Raw genomic sequence first — 25,693 nt, 5'->3', positions numbered from 1 at the left:
CTCTTTTAAGACATAACCAGTGGTATGTAGGAGACCAGGATCTGGATGCACATTTCAGACTCTGCTCTTCAAAAATTAGTGGACTTTGGATCTGTGACAACTGTACTTCCTTTTATCTCTTCTGTGTCTTGACATCTAAGGTATTTCTGTTTTCTTACCAGTCCATGACAGTTAAAGAGTGCAAACAAGAACTTTGGAAGCAGAGATACCAGATGCTCCTAGTACATTTACTGTAGTAAATCCAAGCATCTTCTAAAAGCTTATATTTATCTTATCATAGCCTTTCTATTCTTTAAAGCTGCTTTGAGAAATTACTTCAGCAGTCAGAACATAAAAGAGCATGATTTTAAACCTTGCATGGGACATTTTGTCTACAGAGAATAAATAAATTACTGGCTTATATTTCCAATGAGTGTTCCTGCTTAAATATAGAGAGATAGTTTCTTTTCCATAAGTCTTGCCGTTTCTGGGTTTGATTTTATCCCCTGGGATCCTATTATTGAGCAAATTATCAAATCCAGCTAAACCTCACAGCTTTGAGTCTCTGAAGATAGTTTGAGTAATGGCTTGTGTTTCTGACAAAAGAGTAAGAAATCTAATAGACCTTTGCAGAACTTCTTGTATCATTTTTAAAAAATGGAAAATTTACTGCACGGCATTGCTGGTTGCAACTCTAACCTAGCATTGTAGAGCATGTACCAGAGGATACCCAGCTTCTACATACAAACCTCTAGCCAAAAAACTTTCAAGATGAAAGACAGTATTTGGTATTTGTGTGTGCTTGAGGTAAATGTGCAGCAGGATTTCGTACACTCTTATAAAATCCAAAAGGTCAGATGTGTTTCCTCAGTAATGCAGGCTAAACTTTTTTTTCCCCCATTAATTGAAAGGGTGCTGTTATCATCTTTTCATTTCTCTGTGTCAGAAATCCTTGTAGAACTTTGAAACCTCCCATGCACTGCCACTGCAATTGCCAATTGTGAATTTTGTGGTCTATCTTCAAACATCAAGGTGATACCTTTACCTTAACACATGAGGGGAAGTGACCCACTTCTGGGAGGGAGACACGAATAGTTACTGCTGTGTGATGCCGGATGTAAAGGGGAGCACATTCTGGAAAGAGGTATTAAACCCGACTCTTGTGCCTCCGTTCTCCCTACTGTAAATCTGCATCAGGTAGTAAAAGAGGCAGTAATGAATGCTTCTCTTGCAGTGGGCTGGGATCTGAAATCTCTCTTCAGCTCATTGTGCTTCCCAGCAGAGGTTTTTAGCCATGGGTCCTGATTTTTCACTTGTGGGATGTATCTCTATTGAGGAACAGGGTTCTCCTTGAAGAGAGAGGCAGCACTCTCCTTGCTGTTTTCTCTGCATGGGAAGTTTGTAGCTTTGCTGTACCACTGTAGCTGCACTCCTTTCAAAAGGCACATGATCACTGCCTGGATAGATTTGAAAATGGGGGTAATCTTTGCAGTATGTTTGGTCCTTGCTCTACTGAGTTGAAGCCCTTTTTGATGGGGATGGATTTTCATAGGATCTTTATTACAGAAAGCTCAAGTTCTACCTGGATCCATTTCTATGACAGTTTTGAGAGGTTTCCTGCCTCTCTACATGGAGGTTTTCCAAAACAAAAACAAAGGGAGTTGGTATGTCTCCTCACTGCCCATGTTTTGTTTGGTTCCTTTGCAGAAGGAGAAGAAGAGTGGGCTGTTGAAACTTCTAGCAGGAGCATCAACAAAAAAGAAGTCACGCTCCCCACCATCTGTGTCCCCCACACATGACCCCCAGACAGCCATTGAAGGAGTTCTGCAAGGGGCAGTGGGGCCTGAGCTGTCCTCCCTCTCCAGTCACGGCAGAGCTGGCTCATGCCCTATCGAGAGTGAAATGCAAGGAGCCATGGGGCTGGAGCCTCTGCACAGGAAAACAGGCTCCTTGGATTTGAATTTTTCCATCCCTTCACCTGCCAGGCCACCCCTCTCTTCCATGGCAGCTATTCGGCCAGAGCCCAAGCCTTTGCCCCGGGAAAGGTAAGCTGTTTTTCTCCTGAGGTTGTCTGCATCCACAGGGAGCATTTGGAGGAGGGATGAAAGTTAAACTTTGCTCAAGGGTTGTTGCAGTTTTGAGGTTCTATGGATTGACTGTAGGTGGCTCAGCTGTCTTTTAGGAAGACAGGGCTTACATGCCCTGTCCCATTGAAAATCATTTGATACACCATGCAGGTTTAAAGAAGTGTTTAAAAGCACCTGTCCATGACACTGTAGAGCCCTGGTCTAAATGTGGAGGACAGCAGTGCTTTCTCAGCCCAAATGGTGTAAATGCTGTTGGCAAATGCCACATTTTGAATGGGATTCCTGTATTTTCGCTTAAGGACTTGACATAGTATGTCTCATCTGGACATGTCCTGTTCTGCAATACCAAAGACTGTTTCAAATTCTTCTTGTTTAGAATACTTACAGATATGGCCATCTTCAGTGACCTGTTACAAAAAATTTAGCTCATTTCTAGAGAGGGATGTGCCGGTGATTCTGGAGTTCATTTCAGCAGCCTGCTCCACACCTTGGTACCTTGGAGTAACTGACTTTGCAAACCTGAAAAGAAAAGAATAGGAACACCAAAACACAAAAGCAGGTGGAGAGAGAGGTAACTGACCAGAAAAGAGGTAGGGGGGTGCAGAAAAGAGGCAATTCAAATCCACATGCAGAGTCACACTGGCCTCAGATAAATGTTTTCTACAAGACTGCAGTTTGAGAACTGGGAAGGGAATAGATAATACACAGCTACAGTGCTGTTGAAATACTTTACATTGAAAAGGTGATTGAGGAAAACATGTTTTTTACAAAAGCATTGAAGAATTTTCAAAGACCCGTTCAGGGAACACTCTTGAGTTGGCATTTAAAACAATTTTGAAATAACCTTAAAATCACAGAAGTTGGAAAGAAACTAGTTTTGTCTGAGTGTATGAAAGAGACTGAAGGAAATGGACTGGGCAAGCCACCTGACCCTGAATCCAGTTGGGATCATGAAGCAGATGATGCATAACAAGGGATATTACAGGACAGTCCATAACTTATACAGTGTTTTCCTGAATGAAGGATGAAGGTTGGAATTTGGTTGAGAAGCTGACAGCGACACCATAATATATTTAAACTTTCCTAAGGCTTCTGGTTTGTTACCATAAAACCTCTTGCTAAGCAAACTGTACACAACCAACCCAGCAGATACTAAGTGGATTGAAAATTAATTCACTGGCATCAAATCTAATTCTACATCAGAAATCACTAGAAAATGATTATTAATGTATGTAGTGTAGCCCAACAAGAGTGGGGTCCTGAACCTGCACTGTCAACATAAAACCTTTCTTGTTGCAGAATGAGGAGTGAAGTGGGACGTGGGTGATGGGTAGGGGCAGGTCTGTTGGTCCAGAGCTAATTCAGCTTCTGGTCATGTGAATGCAGAGTAACAGTATATTTCAGAAGAGGCAAATCTGATGCAAAGCAAAGTGGACTCAGAGAACCATAATAAGAAAAATGGAAGATTTTAAACTATATACTTGCAATGAGAGACACAGTGAGCTCTGGCAGACCTGGTAAAGAGTGTAACAGGCTGTAAGAGACTGCAGTCAGGACAGACATGGGAATATTTTTACACTAGATTTGGCCTTTTTTCCAAAAGAGATGCTTTTGTTCAGGTGCAGCTGTTAGACTTGAAGCAGAAATAAATACAGGCAAGTCCTTCAGCATCCTAATGAAGGCAGTGAGAGCAGACTACCACAGTAGTCTCTTGCCCTTAAAATCCATGAAAAAGCAATTTAGTAAAAGGAGTGAAAAACCAATCCCTATTTAGGCACACTTAATTTGGTCTACATCAGTTCAGATTAATGCTATAAGAAAAGTTAAATCAATATAAACCAGATTTAGCACCAGTGTAACTACATCAGTGGGCTGCTGCACCTTTAGTTAAATGTAACCATGAAAAGAAGCTGGGGAGTACAGCCTCTGATGTCTCCAGAGCTGGGTGTTAATACACTGCTCTCACAGCTTTACTATAGAGAACTCTAGACACATTATTTAATATGCCAGGGCTAGTCCCATACCCTGCAAATTTCTCAGTCCACCTGAGGGTGGTCCAGGTAGGGAAACATTTAACTGATGACTATTTTAAGTGGCAGAATAGAACCAGAGAGACAAAGGTTACCTGCATTCTCTTAGCTGTGCTGGATTCAGGAGCAAATAGATTTAGAGTGCTAAAACTGAGTAAATACTTCCAGCTGCAGTATATGGTGATAAGGAACTTACTCTGATTTTACGTATTTTGATTCCTGAGTCTTAAATCTGAAAATAAGCTATAATTGAAGTAACCATAATTATACACAGCAGGCAAGATTCTTTAATTGATTTATGAATTAGCTTCCATATCATTGGTGTATCTGCATTCCTTAACTGATCATATGGGTTTTTTCATGTCCATAATGGGAAATATTAATTACCTTCATGCACTAGGAAGGATAATGCTTAGTCCTGGAATAATCTGAGCAGATACATTAAACACTTGTCTGCTAGAAATTCATCCCACATCCATCTGTGCTCATTAAATCATCAAATTTCTCAGAAGTACCAAATTATATTTTTTTTAAAACAAATTACGGTTTTCAAACCACTTGTTCTTTTCACATCTGGCAATGGAGCAACTTGCATTCAACGTCACTCAGCTCCATATTTTGCTTGTTTGCATTTTGGTGCATTTCATCCGCACAGTAGGAGCAATTCTCTGAGAAAGAAAAGGGAGGAGAGGGAAAAAAAGGTTAGATAAACAGATTCAGATGCTGGATGAAATTTTAAAAAGCTGCAAAGCATTTCAGTACACTTAGCTGTACTTGGCTTTCTGTCTCCCAACGCCCATCTGTGCACATAGAAACAGAGCACTGAAAGGTTGGAAGAAGTAGCACATTCCTTAATATTTACGGCATTCAAAATGAGGCTCATGCAGGCAGCAGAGCACCGCTACTTTTCCTATAGAGGTTGGCTTGCAGCTCCAGCACTCACCACATCCAGGTTACTGATCAAACCCAGTGCACCAAGAGGTGCATTAAAGGGCTCTGATTGCTTGCAGCTCACTCACTGTTTAAGGGATGAATTGCCTATTCTGCTGCCTGAGAGTGCAGACCTTTCTGGGTGTTGCAGCCAGTAGGCAGAAAGGTGAAGCAAGCAAGCAAGCTTCACCCTCTTGGAGGTGCTATTAATGTTTATACTCTCAGTCTTCTTTTTTTTTTTTTTTTTTTTTTTTTTTTTTTTTTTTTTTTTTTGGACATAGAGAGGAAAACAATTTTATTCTTCTTGATATTCCAAAACCTGGCTATGGATGACTGGATTAGGAAGGAAATTACTCCTAGCTCTCCTGTCATTTAGCCTTCATATTTGTCTGGTTTGCTGGGATAGTCAGAGCCCATCTCTGCCTGCTGGGTGTAGTTCCCACTATCAGTTCATAAAACCACATTCCTTCAGCTGCTCTCTGCCATAAAGCATCCAGCAGTCCAAGCAGCAGAGCAGAGAAATTTCCCAGGTGGTGTCCTTGTCACTTCATGTGGCAGTGATTGACTGCCAAGTGAATACCCTGTCAGGCTGTGTGTGCCCCACACACTCTTTTCCACCTACTGCTCCATCCAGTTTCTGCTGGTGCAAGAAATGGGACCAGTACAGGGACACACTGTGGTGAGGCAGGCACTGTGCCAGAGCCTTGCCCACATCCCACTGATGCTGTCAGCTCACAGGAGGGGTGTGCTGTGTGCCTGGCAGCACCAAAACAAAATACTTTCCTTGCCACCCCCTTCAAGAAAATGTGACTGTACGTTAAGCAAAACAGGAGAGTTGAGTGTGCATGTGTGTGTGCGTGAGTCATGTTCCCCTCGCTGCCTGGCACTGTTCCCAGAGGCAAACCTGAGTAAAACATGTCACGCGTTGTTGACTCTTTTATAGTAACTGGCACTAACTCTGCCATGTTGTATTGTGATAAAGCAGCTGTGGCCAGACTTACTGTCACAACTGGCATATCTGTACTGTGTTTCTATGGTTTTTGTGCAGCCTTCAACCAAGTCATAGCCACAACAGTGCTGCAGAGTAAGATAGGAACACAGTAAGTTTGACCCTTAAAATAGATCCTTCCATGTTTCCATGTATCTTTCTACAAATCACTGCCACATTAGAGATTGAGCTCCCAATTCAAGGAAGCATTCAAGCATGTGCTTAACACCCATTGACTTCAATTTGCTCGTATGTCTTCTTTGCCAAAAAGGAAAGCAGAAGAAGGGTTCTTTTAATTCCTGGAAAGTTATACTAGAGAAATGACCCAAGGAGTAATTTCTGGCTGAACAGTGACATGCATGCACATGGTTAAGTGCTTTTCTGAGTAGGGATGCCTGCCTTAGGACTGGAAAACTAGAATCAACCATCTCAGAAATTGAATCCTGAGATATTTCCAGCAGAAAGGTAAAAGACCCAGCTGAGACTTGTTCTTCAAAGGCTGCTGATTCAGACACCCTACTATGGAGAAGCAGATTTTGGCTTGTAGTGTGCAGAGGTACTTTGCAGGTCCTGCAATTTACCAGTGAAAGGATGAAAAAACACAGCTCCACTGGTAAACAAGAGTAATGGCTAACTGGGCTAGATGCTCCAATGGCACTGATTATCCATTCCCTCCAAAACTATTTGTGTATCCCTAACGCTTAAGAGACCTGTTGGAGTCACAGGACTGGACTCATGCGTCTGTAGTGCACAATACTTCGAGAAACAGAACTTGCAGTAAGCATCCAAATTCAAGCACTGTAAATGGGATCAGATTGAAGGTTAGCCCTGAAGACCTAATTTGCCTTATTGCACATTTTCTTAAGTTGCTCTAGTTCCATCAGTGTCCTGGATACACATATTTACTCAGTGAGTATTTTGGGGTTTTTTTTACAGAGTCCAGGCCTGAGTTCAACCCTTAATTACTGATCAGTTCTGATCAATACTGTTCAGTGCCTGCCTGCACACTGACAAAGGGCCTGTATGAGTCATTTAGACCAGACAAGACTCCTACGCAGCCAGTGTGCATGAGATGAGTCTCTCTCTCTGTGGAAAGTGTGGCACGAGGCTTTGCAGCTGGAGGAGTAAGAGAAGCCACTTTCCCCACATCTGCACTACTCAGTGGATTTCATCATGGTCACTTGCTAGAGATATTCCAACCTCTGCAAAAGGTGGGGTGGCTCCCATGTCAGAGCCTTGACCCACATCCAGAGCAGCATCTTGTGCACTAAATGAAGCAGGCATCCTATGGGAAAAATAGTATGCAATCATATAATGAAAGATTATATTGCAAGGCAGCAGAAGTAAAGTCATGGGCAGTTTTATTTGCCTGTTTCTTCATCTCAGATGCATGAATGTAAAACACTCGGGTTCTTTCAAGGTTGTAGATGTCTTTATGTATCTACACACATGATATTTTTAATCATTTTGCTTCTTTAAAAGAAACAAAACCAGAACTTAAATCATGTGACATCTGTTTGAGGTTAGGAGTCTTATTTACACCTTCCAGATTTCAGTAGGAGTAGCAAATGGAGGGCTGGGTGGGAGAGGTGTTTCTTTTGACTGTGAAAACAAGTGCTATGAAGACAAGGGACAGTGGGATTGCAAGGTCTTTGCTGGCAGCAGAGGATGGACCTATTCCCAGCTCAGTGAGGTAATTGCTGCCAGGGTGCCCATCCCACCCTCAGCCCCAGTGCCAGCCTCTACTGATGCAGTCTCCTGCTTCTTGGGATGCCATGTCCCTGCCCCAGGCTCCCTCCCACTAAGGCTTTTTGCTCTCCCAGACTCAGCTCAGCAGAGCTTCCCCCCTCAGCAGCCATACCCACACTTTCTATCAGGGCTTCTAGTTTTCATCACAGTCACATTTCTTCTTCTGCTCCCAGTTTTTTTCCCATCAGCCTCCCTCTTCCTCCACCTCGTCCCTTTCTCTACCCCACTCTCCAGCTCCTTGGGGTTTCCCTGTATGGGCAAAACCCATCCCCTGTCCTCGCTGATACTACTTGCAGCCTCTCTTCATGTATTATCTCTTGGGCACCAAGGACCCTTCCCAGGCCACTGCCCATCCTGGAGAGTGGCCTCCAGGGATGAAGTGCTCGATTCAAGGATGCCATGGCAGCCAGCCATGAGCATGTCCGACATCAAGTCTGTCCTGTAAGAGAAAAACAAAAGAGGGGCCCAGTGCTAAGAAAGGAAGAGAAATGCAACCTCTGAGGTCCCACAGAGCTAGGACAGCTTGGAGCATGAATCAGCAGAGATTTTACTTTCAGTGCTCATGCAAGCCTAAACATGTGCCATTTTGGGATGGTTTGAATACATTTAACCTGGCTGAGAGCAGGTGATTTTCTGAAGGAACACTGCCCCTGACAGACCAGTGGGACCACAGGATAAGTCTTTGCTCCCAAGTATGGGACCTGAGAGCAGTTTGTGGAAGTGTTCATATGGGTCCTGCTGGTGCTGCAAAACCCCTCATGTTATTCTTGGAAGTGATGAGGCCACTGGGCTGTATGTTGGACCCTTTGCCTGATACAGCCAACTACTGTGGAGAATTTGGGCCAAAATGATTAACATTTGGCAGAATTGTAACTATATAAGGCATATTTACACAACTTACAACAGAAAATACCAAATATTATTAATAGTAGTCAGAGGTGGTTGCCACACTTGTCATCATAATTGTTGCCCAGCTAATTAGCATTTTGGTAATTTAGAGGTGTAATGTGGCACAGACAAAATTGAGAAGACTGAGATCCATCTAAAATGCCAAGTGACAGTTTGGTATAAGAAAACCTACAATTTTATAGCATCTTCTTGAAAAGGGGACAGAAAGGGAAATAAAAATGGGAGCTATAAATAGAAGTATCCCGGACTGCCTTTTTCGGAGTGAGGGAGGATGTCTGGGAGAAGAGACCTTTTCTGCCAAAAAAATACGGCTAATAGCCGTCCTTGCAATTCCGTTCCGGAGGATAAGCGAGGCTGAGGTGCCACCTGGAGGTGCGGAGGGGCGGCACAGCTCCCTGTGCCAGCGCACTGCCCGCTTGCTGCCCCTGCAGCCCCCGCCGCGCTGCCTCTCCCAGCCCCGCTTCAAACCTCTCGTGGGGAAAGGCATCACATCTTTTTCCATCTCTCACAGAGGAGCTCTTAATTTATTTGCAAGGTCTTTCGGAGCTGTTATTTTGTTGTTCTATCAAAAACCTCATCGGTGCTATCTTGTGAGGTACTGTAGTTAATTAAATTTAAACCGTAGCATTTAGGGTTTCCTGAATGGGGAAAAGTGCCTCATTTTGTAATGCAATGAATGAGATTTATTTTTCTAAATTGCTAAGAAGATGCTGTGTAGAACCCCTTTTATGATGGTGGACACATTCCTGTTGAGTGTGGTCACCTGCCTGCTCATGTGAACCATTTAGGGACTAGCAGCTCATCACTCTGAGGACGTCGTTTGGCTTTAAAAGGAAGGCTCTGTGCTTTTGGTATGACATGAGGTGCTGCCAGTCCCAGCTGGGTCTTTAGAGTGACCCTGCTCAAGACGCCACCTTTTTCTGAGTTTCTGTTTCCTGACCTGCCAAAATGGTCTGTGAGTACCTCCACAGCACTCAACTAATATTGAGGTCCAACCTTTTTTCTTTCTCAAGGCCTCTTGAGTTCCTGATGCAGAGCTCCGATGTGCTGTGATTGTGCATAAGAGTAGTGAGATCTGAAACTTGGCATCATCCTAGCTGAAATTGTTCCACTCTGATAATTTAATTAATCAACACTGCAGCAGAGTGTTTGAAATAATGTGTGCATTCATTTGCATAATGAGTGTAATTGGCAAAGCTTCATTATATAAGTGTAGCAGTTCCACAGATGATAGCTTGATAGACCATTTTCCTGCAGCCAGCCAGCAGCACACGTTTCAACCCCTGTTATTTGCTTTTCCACAGAGGAGGGAAGTGACAACTAGATTTATTAACCAAGGTACAGAGAGGATCTGCAAATTTTTGATGGCACTTGAACATATATATTTTCTCCACGACTGTGTTGCTGTGTCAAGATAAAAAGGCCACAGTCAGGTGTTAGAACAGAACCCCTGCTCCAAAGGGAGTTTAATGCTTTTCTAAGTAATGGGTTGTTTGGCTGTAGAGATGTCCAGACATAGCATCAAAGCTGGTATTTCCAGTGTCAGATCAAAGTGGAGTGCCTAGTTTCAGAACTGCAGTCACTAGGGCACCTGAGCAAAGTCTGCAAGGAATATGGGTGACTGCCACTGGAGAGCCCCTTGCTTTGGTACTGTCTCACTGGGGATTGCCTCAGGGAGTGGTCCACAGCCTCCAGGGCATGTCAAAGTCCCCAGGGGCAGGATATTATGTTAAATAAATACTCACCTTGTTACAGACAGGACTCAGGCATTGGTGGCCAGGCAGCAGTTGTGGATATATTAATTCTCAGGAGATGGGCTTTAGGTAATCAATTGGCAACTTTTAACTATCTTACTATATTCATTATTTTGCAATTAGCAAGACAGTTATTGACTGTTAACCAAATGCCAGATGACTGCAAAAGTGCTGAAGGAAAAAACAATCGTGCAGTAGAAAAAAATTCCCTGCTCTGCACACAAGTGCGTTGATATAAAATGGCCCAGTCTGTGCTCTCTCAGAAGGATGCCTGCTGATAAGCACTGAGTGCAGAATAGCTGTATCAGGCTCATACACATCATTACTTCATTGAAATGAAGTGACACTTGAAAACTAAGTTCCCAGAGAGCCCTGTGAATGGTTCAGGACTGGGGCTCCCCACTGGTTTGGAGAGTGCTTTGAAAGTCACTTGATACCTTTCCATTTTAGCTTCCCTTCCAGGTTTGAGGGACCCAAAGTACATTCTCAGGTAACATTATGCGAAGAAAAATGTGAACTGCTTTAGCTAACATCTGCTGGTGTCACAGGCAGTGGGAGCACTGCAAACCCCATTTTTCATCATCAGTGGACTAGGGAAGAGAGCGTATCATATATCTGGACTTCTGTAAGGTTTTTGACATGGTCCCTCACAACATCTCTCTCTAAATTGGAGAAGGATGGATTTCGTGGGTGGACTGTTTGGACAATAAGGAATTGGTTGAACGGTTGCATCCAGAGGGTAGTGGTCAATGGCTCAATGTCTCAGTGGACATCGGTGACAAGTGGTGTCTCTCAGGTGTCCACACTGGGACCAGTACTGTTCAATATCTTCATCAATGAGATAGATGGGTGGTTGGCACCCTCAGGAAGTTTGCAGATAACACCCAGCTGACTTATGCAGTTGACACACAGGCTCTGAGCAACCTGCTTGAGTTGAAAATGTCCCTGCCCCTGGCAGAGGGGTTGAACTAGATGACCATTAAAGTCCCTTCCAGCCCAAACTGCTCCATCATTCTACAATGCTATGATGTTCAGATGGAGCAGATGCAGAGCTGAATAAGACATCTTGCAGCAGAGATGTAGGATAGGATAAGGCAGCCAAGTCCTGGCACAGGCTCAGCACGCAGCTGGGAGCAGGGACACCATGAATGGTCCATCCATTTGGTAACACATTCCTACTTTCATGGACTGGCTCCAGAGTACATCCTGGTCAATTCTCCAACCAAGCTGTCCAGAAATTTCCACCTTAGTAAGTTCTAGTAGAAAATGTAGCTGCATTGCATACAACTAGTGTGTGAAAATGTAACTTATTGATATTTCCAAAAGTTTTTTTCCCAAGATCTCTGGTACTGGTGCCCCGCTGCCCCCATCAAGTGCAGAGTAACCAAGTCTTTGCACTTCTTTCTCCAAAGGTACCGCGTTGTGGTCCCATACCCACCGCAGAGCGAGGCGGAGATCGAACTGAAGGAAGGTGACATTGTGTTTGTGCACAAGAAGCGGGAGGACGGCTGGTACAAAGGGACGTTGCAGAGGAACGGCAGGACGGGCCTCTTCCCAGGGAGCTTTGTCGAGAGCTTCTGAGGACGAATCGCCGCTCTCTCAACTGAGGAGCTTTCAGGGGAAACTGCATAGCACAAGAAGAGACAGCAAAGAGAAACTGGACTGATAACCACTGCCATTTTTATTTCCAAAGACTTCCCCCAGGCCCTTCAGTCTGCAGCTCTGGAGACATAGTGCCCCGCTGTGCTCCCGAGGCCGTGTGCAGTGCATACAGTGGTATGTTGAAGTAGTGCCTTCCACCTGGAATCACAGACTGAAAGGATGCCCATCTGGACTGTAGTAACCGAAACTCTGGCTGTTAACCTTTTGTGTAAATTATAGAGAAGATATCTTTAAAAAAAATTAAGAGGAAAGCTGTTATATTGCTGTAACTTATTTGTCAGAGCTGCAGTGTTCTTATTACTGGCCTATGCAAGATGGATTTGAGAGTTCAAGGAGGTGTGCTAGGAAGCTCTTAAACTGGGATTTTGTTTTTACCAAGGGAAGAAGAGGGGAGGGTGGAGAAAACCTCAGCTAAAAATCAGTGCATCATTGTGCAAGTAAGAATGAGGAATCCAAAATGTTAATGTCATGCTTTCTATATACCTCAAAGATATGCTGCGCAGGTTTGTCAGTGAGTGTGTTAGTACTCAGAGTCCCACACCACCCCGTGTCCTGGCACTGCTGCCAGGGAGGTCCTGGAGGAAGTACAGCTCCACCATTAAACTGTGGTTATTTGAGCAGAATCCCTTTTGCCTGTCTTCTGCCCGTATTATATGCAGCATGGATTTTTGTCCTTCGGTATCACTTTCCATTGCTTTTTTGTACAACGTACCTTTTTACTGTAAGAATTGCTCTACTTTATATATATTCCTACTAGATCAGACATTTCCTCTTTTTCATACATCTGGTGCTACTTTTTTTAATCGTTAAAGATTTGGTTAAACAGAGAGGCTGCAACAAAATTTGCATTCAACATACAAAATTAGAAACGTACCTGAAGATTGAGATCAGACTGCTTGTTCTTGCTTCGTAGAGGAAAGAGAAAAAGCTGCATGGTCACCGATAAATACACCTGAGGGAGCTGCCTGTGCAACACACACATGCTTGCTCTCTCCTGCATATTTAGAGTGGCTGAAGATCCATGCTGAAGCACAGCGTTCTGTCTGGAGAGTGATAATGACTCCAGAATTGGAAGTAATTCCCAGAGGAGTCATTTTAATTGACTTTTTCATGGCAATAAGAAGAACACTGCAGGTTCTATCACACGCAGGGACCATGGAGTTTTCCTCTGTCGTTGCATGACGGAGACGAGAGCTGGTCTGCGACAGCAGTAATTAGTGTTACGGAAATGTGATTTCTTACTGTAGAAATGTACAGTTCTGGAGACTGTTGGATTTCTTAACATCGTCAAGCTACAATACAAACTGTATCAGGCAATATAAGCTTCCATCTACCAGGGACTTAAAGGTGCAATAAATGTAAGGTGGGTTTAGCCAGTTATTTGTATGAAAAAGAATGAGAAAAAAAGTCATAATGCAATTGTTGAGAGTATTTAAAAAGATGTCGGCTCTTGAGGAGTGAATCGTGTTGAAAGGCTTTTCATAGCTGTATCCATACCTTGCCTCTGACAGCAGCTGGCTGTTTGCCAAAGCCCACATGTGGTGGGTGTTTGAAAGCGTGTCGGAGGCGCTGTAACCTGGAGATGATCTTATTAAAATGAAGAGGCCCGGTGGGTGAACATCATCACTGCGTTACCAGTATTTCATATGCGAAGGTGTAAGTTTTGTTTTCATTCAAGCCGTGTGTACTAGTACATATCAAAACCCATGTAAGTGAGCATTCCTATTTAAGTTCAGCTCTGTGACTTTGTAAAATAAGTTCTTCTTGCTGTCACATGTTAACAAACCGGTTCCAGAAACACAGTTCATGGCCAAGTATAGCACCTTCAAACCAGGAGGCATCACTTTCAGGGTGTTTCTTTTTATACTTGATGTTGCCGCATTTGTTGATATTCCAGATTGTAATGAGTCAGTCACTAAAAATTTAGTTACTGTTGAGAGGAAATTGCCTTTTTATAACCAGTAAGAGACTGAAGAAACGTCTTCTGGAAAGACTTGCTTGAGATTAGAGCCATATCTGTTCCACTTATTTGGTCCAGGTCAGAACTGGTGTCACTGCACCTCAAACAGTAAACTGCACAGTTAGGCAGTCAGCAATGCCAAAATGTGTGTTATTGATTCCAGTAAAACTTCTGGGTTAGATCTGTCAGAGATGAGATTTTTTCTGACAACTTACAGTGGTTAAAACGCTCTTAAAATTCTGTTCCATGGTGTATTTACTACAGTCAGAAAAACGAAACAGGATGACAGCTTGCATGCTGCCTATTCTATTTAGCCAGATCTAAAATGGTTCCAGATTTCCACCTTTTTATGCTTAACTCTAAGAGGACAAAAGTTGGTGTGTGAGAGTATCAAGGAAAACGTCCAGATGTCATATCATTAAATCAGTGCTTTAAAATATATTTTGCAAGGAGGATGATGTTTTTTTAAATGGTCAACAACCCTTCCAGTCATAGGAAAAATATGCTAGGAAAAATATGGGGGGGGAGGGGGTGGGGAGGTGTTCTATTTTGATAGCAGCTGTTTCTGGGCCCTCTTTATTGCTTATCATCACAGTTTGGGTTACTGAGTAATCTTCTTGGACAAATCACTTCCATGCCAGGAGCACAAGTATTAAGGTGAACTTGATACAGCCCAGTGATACAAAAACATGACCCAGTGCCATTCAGAAGTCCTGGACTGAGAGAGGTTCAACTCATACTGTGGTCTAGTTTTTACCTGTCATGCCAGGAAAAGGGGGAGGAGGGGGCATCTCCATCTCCTGCAACAGGGTGGGGAAAAGATTCCTTCTGGTGGCCTCAGTTTGTAAAATGCCAGGTTTGTTCTAGAAATGGGTTCAAGTAATTGAACAATTCCTTTGAACTTTGCACAGCTCAGAAAATGTTTTTGTTATACATGAATGTTAACGTGGTTTAGGAAATGTTGGCAGATATGAGTACAAATGAACTACAATGACTGTGTTTCTGATTCTTTAAATAAAATAAGTATTAAGGCAACATGACTGAGGTTTCTGTCTCTATTAGACAACAAGCATATTAGAACAAGCAGCATAAGTGGCTCTGAGGTTTGCAAAGAAAATAGGAAAGACTCCTCTGCAAACCCTGTAGTTAGTTATTCCCACATAAATAAAAACCTGTTAGGGGTAAGAGATGTCTGAACAGGAGTCAGAATCTTTGATTCTTCTTTTGGCACATCTGGGATTTCTTCAAAATCTTGAGAAGTTAACAACTAACCTGTGGAGAAGAGGTGCATAGGTCCAGAGAAAGGGAGTGGGGACAGGCCAGGAAGAGGGAGCAAGGTGGCAAGGGTAAGGCTGTGGCAGAGAGGCTAGGAGGGGATGTGGAAGCAGAAAATTTGCAAGGAAAAGAGCAGCCTCTAATAGTGTTAATGGGCTTCAGGGGTGCTCTGAGGTCACAGGGTTGAGCAGGTTTGTAGGCAGAGGAAAACCCCTTTCCTCCTGCCCTGGGTAGGCTTGGGTGTGGTGCCAGCAGGGTCCATGTGTCCTCCAGGCAACACACAGCCAAGGAACTGGGAGAGAGGAAGGAGCAGGTTGTACCCTGGGCAACTGAATGCCCCTTAGCTCAGGTGAGGGGTGTGAGCTCATTTTTGGACAAGGCCTGAGATTCCCATTCAGCAGCACAATGCAGAGCATCTGGAGAAGGAACGTGAGTCCACGAGTGCGTCTCGATGTGTTTGCCTTGATTTGGCTGGAAGGCACCCATGGGTGGTGATTCTTTGCACAGTTGGGAGCACATAGGGCAGGGAGGAGCGAGGCACAGCTAACACACCAGGTCATCTGCATGGCAGGTGACGTGAGTCTCTCTTTGCCACAGCTGGATCCTGACTCAAAATTCTGAAACATGGGAACAACTAGAATTTAAATGTGGGCAGGCAACAACTCTCCCTTGGCTAGGCCTTGCTGGCTGCCCTGCCTGGCAAGCAGTGTGGTGCCAAATGCTGCACAGAGGAGCCTGCCAGCTACTTCCAAGCTGGTCTGGAGTGCCAGTCCCTCCACACTTCGCCAGGTCCTGTTCCTCTGGCATTTCTCAGTCCCCTGCTGCCAGCACATACCACAGACCTCACCCAGCCTTCATACCGCATGTTGCCCCATACTTCTGCTCCAGTGCCTGATAGGAATTTAGGCCATGTTTTGAAAGAAAAATAATCATTGTAAAATTGTTCCTAAATGCTCGTGGAGAGCAGAACCACCTGGACAACATCTGTGGGGCTTTCCTGCAGCCAAAAGCTCTTCCTGACATCAGCAGCTCCTTATACATGGTGAACCTGGCAGCTACATGGCTTGCTTAGTTAATGCCAAACCAAATAAATGAGCTGTACTGGAAGGGAAGCCAAGAGGTGATACAGTCTGGAGAAGGCCATGTCTTCGCACCCCAGCCTTTCGTGTAGCAAAAATAACTTTCCACGTGGCCACAGATGTATTTCCAATCACTGGGGCATGGATGTCTTCCCTCCCTTCAGAAAACCACTCGATTTTTCTCAGTCACCAAGCAGCACCACCTGCCCCACGGTGCCGCAAAGGGGCCACAAGCCAGGACACCAAAGAGCTTGAACCAGGGTGGTCCCTTTGCAGCACGTGCCAGACAGCCTGTGTGAGTCCCCCATGTTTACAGTACAGCTCAGCTGCAGGTGAGCCCACCTCTACACCTCTACTTGGGTCTCTTCTTTGCTCCCTAAGGAGACCCCAGCAGTCCCAGGCAAAGGCAGCCAGCATGCTGCTGACTTGGCCAGGGGGTCTCTCAAAGCTGTTCCAACACAAATGGCTCTTTTGCACCAGCCAAGATGCAACACAGTGTTTTTGCAAAGGCAACAGGAAGGGTCTTGCACACAGGATTATGAGCTTTGTGACCTCCTGTGTGACACACACGCATGCAGAAAAGCCCATGAGCAAGGAGCGCTGCCGGGGAGCAGAGCTGCACTGGTGCTACTGCCCACCCCTCTCAGAGAGGGCAGTGGAGAGGAAAGCACTGGCTTTTTAGTTAAGGGCAAGTGTCCCTGGGGGAAATGCCTTGCCTGGGGAAACCTTGGGTTGGTCAATGCTATCAGTGCTGCGCTCCAGCAAACGACAGGGGTGAGTGACAGGGGAGCTGCCTTTGGTGGAGAGGTTGCTGTCATGCATGGAGTCCTCATGGGGAGCACAGGAGTGATGGGGAGCACAGCTAAGTAAGGGGGCACAGGAAAAATGAAGTCATTAAGACAGGAGGGAAGGGAGAAGTGTCTTCAACTTACTGTCAGAGAAGGAAAGCATATTACATTTGTGTTCTGCCTCTGCACAAGGGCTTGGTAGAGTTCCTGTCAGTCCTGTCAGTGTGTGCAACCCCCTGGCTGGCCCCAGGAGCGCAGCTGTGGGGTGTGCGTGGCAGGAGTGGAGGGCAATCCCATCGCCAGCAGGGCATGTCCTCTGCCATCCCACCTGGCCAAGGAGGACCACAATGAGTCCTTAAGGGCCAGGGTCCCCACAGATGGCACGGGCACAGCCCAGGGCACAGGAGACAGGGCAGTGCCTGACAGTGCATCTCCAGCTGCTGAGTGGACACACGCCCAAGGAAACCCACTGAGATCCCTGGCTCTGCCACTGAATCAGGCTGGGAGTCAAAATCTGACACATCCCTGGCCAGGGGGCAGTGACCCTGCCCCACATCACTGCTGCCTCCACGAGGCACTTGGCTCTCATGTGTGGTGATGCTGCACAGCCCAGGGGTCTGGGAGCTGCCCCCACACTTCTCTCCCCAGCAATAGCAGAAAGGCATTCCCTTTCTCTCCCTCATGGGTATGTAGAATTTGCCCTACAGCTGCCCACTGGAAAATCAGCCTTGAAGGCAGGAGGGCAATTTGTTAAGGTTTCTCCCTCTCCCCTCCCCAGATAATTGTCTGGGATTAATGGAAACATAAATTGACTGCCACTCTGCTAAATGACAATCAGGTTTTGTTTGACAGAGCTAGGAAGTATCTTATCCTGAACATTGGCACCAAACAATCTAAATGCAAATTACAAAATGTTTGGGGGTAGGGAGGCTGTTTATCTTCTGATGAGGTTATATAATAATGCAGAGGGGGGAGAGAATTGCCTTTCAGTTCCTAAAGGCTATCAAAATGTGTGATGGTTAAACCGTGGGGCCAATGTTTACATACTATTTTAATGGAGCAGATTCAGTTATTTGGTGTGGATTTTCTTTTAACAAATCACTTTTTTAAACAAGATGCAGTGCGGCGGCATTTCAACCATATTTCAGCAATTCTCAGGCACCCAGGTTAGCGTGGAAAATGACAGAGCAGCCATCGTTTTAATCCTGTTATGTCTATTGCTCCCAGCTTGTTCTCCTCTGATGAAACACACTGCTGTGCCTCGAAGAGGCAGAAAAACATTTGCTGAACTCGTGGCCTGTTTCTCTTTTTAGATTACCAGGTTTTTACATGCCAGCACTGCTCAGGTATCTCCAGTGCTCTTACTCAGGAACAGTTACAGGACCCAGCTGAAAAAGTGAAATGAAACCACAACCAGCTGCTTCCTGAGACACCACTGTGTGCTGGGGTTACCTCTCATGCTGGATGCCCCACGCTGGATGTGCAGCAGCTTTTGTGCCAGTTGGTTGTGAAAAAAAGTCACTGCAAAAGTCAAAACTTTCAGACCTGCCCAGCACAGTGCTCCTGCACAACGCTCCGCACTACCCGGGCACCGCACCACACGGGCAGCGTGCCAGGCTGGCATCCACAGCAGGGCCCGTGCTGGAGTCTGCACCATGCGGCATTTTCCACAGGGAAATAGTTTTCTTTTGTCTTGTCCTGGGAGGGAAGAGCTGTCCATAGCAGCTCAGGGGATTCATTAACTCGAAGCCCTCAGCAGCTCACAGAACTGGTCTCCCTCAAGTTTTTCCACTCCAAGTTTGTAATCTAATCTTCCCCGAGCTTGATTTAGACTTCTGCATTTCTCCATAAATTAAGAAACAGGCTTGAGTTTACTCCAAGAGTTTTGCTCATCGGGGAGGCAAAGGAAGGAAAGGATTAATGTGTCACTTTTATTTTCCAATTTAAATATGTCTCATACAGAAAAATGAGCATGAATTTCTGCAAGGCAGGAAAAAAGCAATAGATCTGTGAAAGTGACACAAGCTGTGTGTGTATAAACTGTTGGGCCTGTAGACCACTTGGTGTAGACCAGCCAAATAACTGACACAAATCTGTGAATAGAAGGACATTTGAGTGTAAGTGGATACAACAGGAAAGGCCATGATAAGCTGGATTTGTAGAAAGGGAAATCAATGAGTAGTAACTGTAGCCCCATTTAGGAGGGGGTAGCCAGGATTTTAGTTTCACCCACTGTCACTGTGACAGAGACCTTTAGGGACCAGCCAGGGCATCCCTTGAAAGGGACTCACTGAACCACGGGAGAAGGACTATGGGGAGTTTTACAAATTCGACCAATTTTAGAACACTTGTTTAACTTACTGCTGTTAGAAAACACAGCAGGTGATTTTCCAAAGGCTTTGGTGACGTGGCTGACAACCTGCAGCTCTTGGGAGCAGCCGAGATGAGGGACAGACAGTGGTCATTGCTCCACAAGTTGAACCCAGGGTGTGGCTCTTGGGGTGTCCTGTGCAGGGCCTGGAGTTGGACTCGATGACCCTTATGGGTCCCTTCCAACTCAGCTTATTTTGTGAACATTCTGTGAGCATATGACAGGCTCTGCCCCCACTACTGTGATAAATACATATATATAACACATAAACCACACACATGTGTATGTGCATTTACATACACATCTACGTATGCACATCACCATTGCTCCTTTAGTGCCAGAAAAAGGCCAGGAGTTCTTGCTTAGCTGCAGGCCATCTTGATTGATGTCATTTAAGCTGGTCCAGGGCTACCTGTGTTTGCAACTAGAGCACGGGGTGCACTGAAAGAGTTTCAGATGTCAGCTGTAAAGCAACACCAGGAACTTGAGGAAAACCATCCCGAGGTCTGAGCTGTGAGTGACTCCCTTGTCTGAAGGGCATGGCCATTCTGGCAGCTTCTGAATTTCCTCTAGTGACCTCCTACCAGTTTGGAGATGCAGCATTAGGATCCATTTAAGATATCATCCAATGCCCAAACTTTCTATTAATGTCACAGGACTCTGAAACAGGTACTTGACAAAGAAAGTGAAGCAAGAAATGAAGTCCTCCTTCCTTCAATTCTCCAGTCCTCACAGAAGAGCTCTTAATTAAACAGAGCAGCACTCATTCAGATTTAAAGGCAGTAAAATGTATTATTGAGCATTTCCCATGGCTTAACATGAAGAGCAGTTGCCATATTGAACCTCCATCCATTTACCCTGACCATAGGACAGTAAATTGCTCTGTAAACTCATACCAAATTAATGCTAGATTTTGCCCAAGACAGTTTGTTAAAAGCACTGTTTTGCTTTGTCTAAATACTCATTAGCTGAGAGAGGGGAGCACAAGAAGCCAGGGAGAGTCTCTGGGGTGGGGAGGATCACGTCTGGTGGTGTCTGGTTATTTATATGAAGCAGAGAGCCAGTGAATGCCCCGAGGCACCTTCCAGCCTCCGCATTCCCCATCCCAGGGGTCAGACACTCTGCTGGGAGGGGAGCCAGCAGCTCAGGATGTTGTCCTAAGGATATGGAGCATCACATCACTGCCTCAATACTGGCTGGTGCCCAAAGCAAAACCACCCTAGGCATGGCTGGATACTCCAGCAGCTGGTGGGGCAGCATCTCCCACCGCCCCTTCAGCACTGCCAGGCAACTCCTGAGGTTCAGCACGACCATGAAGGAATGAAGCAGCCCACAGCACTTTGGCCCAGCCCCAGGAGTGCTGGGATGGGGCTCATCTATCAATAACATGGCTCCTTCCCTGTCATCCCCTCCCTGCGCCAACTCAGGCAGTGGTAGGGTGCAGGTCAGGTCAGGTCAGGTCAGTGTTTGAGGCCCCTGGGCAGCGCTGGCTCAGACACCAGCCTGCTGGCACCCACCAGCCCAGACACAGCCATCACTGCTGCTGAACCACGTGGCCCCTGGGGGGACTCAGTCCAAAATTAGGACTGCAAAATGTGGGCATCCAAGCCCTCTCTGGGCTGTAAGGTGGGGTGTGGGCAAGGGCCGCTGCCAGCATGGCTGCAGCTTGAGGAGGAGCTCCCCAGGTCAGCCAACTTTCTCCAACTTCTTCACCGACTACTTCAGGTTCACACAGATGCAGAGAAACTTTTATCATTCAGAAAAGGCTGCTCTTCTCAGCAATGAGCAGAGGAAACTGCACTCTGGAACCCCTCTACTGAAGCGTCCTGCTGATATCAGTGCTGGTGAGGCTGGCAGCAGTGCAGGCTGGTCTCACAGCCCTGCAGCCCGTGATGATGCCCAGCACTGCATCCCCCCGTTCAGTGCAGCCCTGGCGGGATGCAAGGATGCAGTCTCGGTGGGTGATGGTGGGACAAGAGAGCTGCTGGTCCACCCCTGCTGGGGCACGGCCAGAGCCCAGGAAGGGACACCCATCCAGTACCTCATTAGTCATGAACCAATCTTGGTAGATGGTTATAAAGTGATTTATTTTGTCATTAGCCTTATCTTGCTTTCTAAAGCTGACTTAGTTTCTAAACTATATTCATTTTTGCACTTCCATTAATCTCCTTGGTTTGATAGACTAAATTAACCTTTTTGAGGACAAATGAAATTTCTTTAACTTTTTTGTGGTCAAACAAATTCAGGGGAATTTTTTTCCCTCCATTATACTTCACTGAAATATCTGAATTATACTTGTGTGCATCTCTGTAATCCAAGCATTGGGGATTTTTTTTCCTGAGGCCTCTGCTAATTTTTGTACTGAAGCCTTCCTACCACATTCCAGATGTTAATAAAATTGGAAATGAGCTGCACCAAGAATGCAAGAGAGGCAGAAAAAAACGTGATGAGGGACAGTCCTTCCTATCAATAAAATCTGCCGCATTTCTCCAGGCAGTGTGTGAAATATAGCGGGCACATAATCCACACGGCAATAAAAGGCTGCCACATGCCTCCCCAGCACCCGGGGAGCTATCATTTTCAATTAGGAACAAAAGCCTCTGGCATGTGACAGCAGCGGCACAAGAACTGAACGCAGTTAAGGCAAAATTTAGTTTCATTACGGCTTGATGCCGATTAGAGTTTTTTCTTTGTTTTCTCACCAAGTCCCTCTGTCATCATAGGGAGGTAGCGTGGCAGTACAGGCTTTTCTAATGGCTTGAGGACAACCAGAAATGAGTTGAGGAGACCCTAAAATGATGTTTTTAAGAGGACTGCAGAACAGACCTTTACAACAAAATGGGCTTTGGCCTTGATTTTAGCTCCTTTAAGCCATCGCTTTTCCTTGGGCCAAACTGTGATAATATGCATTTAAAAATCCATTCTTGGTGCCTGCTCCTTTCCTTCTGCTGACAGCATCAAGTGCTCATATGATGCAGCAGTAAAGGAAGGCACGGTGCCAGCTATGCCCCAGACTTAATAAAACTACAGCAAATCCAATATATTAGTCAGAATACATCTCTTTCATGTCTCACTTAAATCTCCATCGTACTCTCATAAGTATAGCTCAGTTTTTTCCTCAGGTTTTCAGAAGTTAATCAGTTACAACACTGCCTTGCATTTATTAAAGTATTTCTTATGTTTTTAAATGAATACATTTTGCAACCTATTTCTAAATAGTTCATTTTTCTAAGTGTGTCAAATTTATTTCTTCTCCTTCTGTTTTTCTTCTTCCAGATGTTTATAAAGTCTTTTCAACACAGGGAGAGAGATGTGAGCTCAGATCAGCCTCTGCCACGGCCACGCCTGACCCTGGCTGAGCCCACCCCATGCTTTTGCATGCTTTTCTTGGGTTTGCTCTGGGCTCAGCAGGAGCTGAGGCACACGGGGGGAAGTGGAGTGGCTGGCAGGGCTGTTTCAGCACCTGGAGGGTGCCCAGTGAGAGTGCAGCTCTGGCCCAAGGGCGACGTGGCTGCCAGTGGCCGACACACAGAGCCGTGAGTGCCGGCAGTGGGGCAGCGCAGAGGGCACCCCTCTGCCACCAGACCCACAGCCCCAGCAAGGTCTGCAAGTAAGACCATGGTCGTTCTTCACCTGCTGGTGGGTCCTGCTGTGTTCTGCTTCTGCACCATTGGCTTTTTCCTTCCTCCTGTTCAGCCCATTTCTGTCCCCCATCCCTTGTGGCCCCAAAGCTACTGCAACTCCAACCCTTATCCAAGACCGTGGGACCTGTGAAGCCTGTACAGACACAAAGTAGGCTAGCACGTCTGCCAGCAACAAGCACAAAACAGCTCCTGGCTGCAATGTTTTTATTCAGCTCTTGTGAAAATCTAAGGGTAGAAAAACATTAAATAAGTGCTCTTCCTGCTCTAATCTCCCATTTGGGGAATTATCATATTTTATGCATCCAGTAAGAAGTGCTTCATCTCTGAAGCAATGGATATGTATGCACAGACTCACCCATGTAAAATTGCCCACAGCCCTGGCTCTTATCACCTACTCAATTTTTTTGTGCAAGCCTAAAGGGAGCTCCAGCCCTGAGACAGCAATTACCATACTTACCCCATGTCTTACAAAATGACAGAAATTGAGTCTTTGATAGGTGCTCACATTAGGCCCAGAAAGATTATTTTCCAGCACTCTTGGCCACAGGGAAATGTCCTTGTTTCAGAGCTAAACATGAACAGAGATCCCAGGGCCCATGTGGATCACAGAATCATAAAATCCTGAGTTGGAAGAGACCCATAGGGGTCATCAAATCCACCTCCTGGCCCCACATAGGACAGCCCAAGAATGATACCATGTGCCTGAAAGTGCTGTCCAAATGCTTCTTGAACTCTGTCAGGCTTGGTGCTGTGACCACTTCCCTGGGCAGCCTGTTCCAGTGCCCAACCACCCTCTGGGTGAAGAACCTTTTCCTGATATCCAGCCTAAACCTTCCCTGACACAATTTCAGGCCATTCCCTCAGGCCCTGTCACTGGTCACGAGAGAAGAGATCAGTGCCTGCCCCTCTGCTTCCCCTTGTGAAGAAGCTACAGGAAGCTATGAGGTCTCCCCTCAGTCTCCTCTTCTGTAGGCTGAACAAACCAAAGTGACCTTAGCCAGGGAAGAGCAGGGAAGAAGGTTTAAATCCCAAGTTTATCCCCTCTCCATACTACAACTTCTTCCACTTTAAGGTTTTAAACACTGAGTGATAGTGATTAGTGTCCCTGGCCAGGCTGATGCCATGCCACTAAATACACTCTCATACAGCTAGTCTGGAATCTCCAAGCACCAGCAAAGGCTAAAAGCTCTCTCTGATACCAACAGTTCCAGTAGAGCTGTCTACCCATTGCATCGGGGTTTCAGGCTGGGTCAGGAGGGGTTGGAGAACCCCCACTCCTCAGGGGTCCATCAGGGCTAATCCAGCTTTTCACACCAGTGGCATGCAGATGGCCCAGCCTGAGTGCCCACCCAGCCGCTCGGAGCTGAGCCAGCTGTGCCACGCTCATCAGCAGGAGCACAAGGCACAGCCTCGCACCCGTGGCTGGCAGACGAGCACCCGCCAGCTTGTCACTGTTTCATTCCTTCAGGGCACACAGCAGAGGAGCAGCCTAGTGGGGAGCACGTGTCCTGGCACACATCCGAGCTGATGTCAAGCTGATGTCTTCTCATTAGTCTTTATCGGAAATAGCATGCTGCATTTGGAGTCAGTATGGAGCCAGGAGGTGTTACAGCCACAAGTGAGCACAGAGAAATGATACAACAGGGCCTGAAAAGTTTACAAACCCTGCACAGAAAAAAAGTAACTGAAGGATAACCTGGAGAAGGTGCAAGCCAATATTCCTGGAGAAAATAATCAAACCCAGAGACATTTCATGGAGGAGACACTCAGAAAGCAAGGGCTAATATATGCCTGCAAAGCAAGAGATGAAGAATGAGCATGTGCATGTGTGAAAGAGAGCAAACAGGAGCCTGGAAGAGCTTTTCTCAGTGGGAATTACACAGTACTAAAAGCGGAGGGTCATATTGTAGTTTTAAGGACATTGAGATCCATATTTAATTTCTGCACAGTGGATCCTGCCATAGCACTGTCTGCGGGGAAGGATGCAGAAATCCCTCCCTGCCCCTAGGCAAGAGCCTCTGCCTTGCTGAGAACCATGGTGCAGGGGGCCACAGGCAGCTCCATTGCATCCAGGTGCCCCCAGAAAGGTGCCACCAGCACTGCAGAGCTTCCTCCCTCCTGCTGCTTTCCTTTGGGTGCCATGGCACACAGTCCTGTGCTTCAGAGGTGACAGACTGTGCAGCAGTGCCTAAAAAAACAGTATTTGATAAACAATGAGCAAACCCTCCCAAGAAGGACTCAGCAAGCTCTTAGGTTCAAAACTTTTGCAAAAGGATGGTAAATGTTACTTCTTGTCCATGCTGCATTTGCATTACATGAACCAAAAACTTGCAAATAATCATCATGTGCCTGCACTGCATTCCCAGGGAAGAGTCCCATCCCTCCAGGGCAGATTGTACAGCTGCATCAGCCCTGCTGCCAGCAGCTCCCTGGCAGGCTGCAGACACTAAGGCAAGGGGATAAGACCCGTATGACCTACAAATGAAAT

At 45.8% G+C, this 25,693-nt stretch overlaps 1 protein-coding gene across 1 annotated transcript in view; it reads left to right on the top strand.

Annotated features, from left to right (window-relative positions):
• The window catches only part of SH3RF3 (SH3 domain containing ring finger 3), a 245,389-nt gene extending 230,835 nt beyond the window's left edge, over nt 1-14,554 (top strand). Inside the window, exons 9-10 of the mRNA XM_069004839.1 lie at nt 1,687-2,024; nt 11,839-14,554. Of these exons, the coding sequence (XP_068860940.1) occupies nt 1,687-2,024; nt 11,839-12,007 (507 nt within the window). The 3' untranslated portion in view covers nt 12,008-14,554. The remainder of the gene's footprint in view (nt 1-1,686; nt 2,025-11,838) is intronic.
• Nucleotides 14,555-25,693: the final 11,139 nt, after the last annotated feature.

Source organism: Aphelocoma coerulescens, chromosome 1 (genome assembly GCF_041296385.1).
Source record: "Aphelocoma coerulescens isolate FSJ_1873_10779 chromosome 1, UR_Acoe_1.0, whole genome shotgun sequence".
NCBI lineage: Eukaryota > Metazoa > Chordata > Aves > Passeriformes > Corvidae > Aphelocoma > Aphelocoma coerulescens.
The sequence above is the reverse complement of the archived record's forward strand: the minus strand, read 5'-3'. Positions and strand labels throughout refer to the sequence as shown.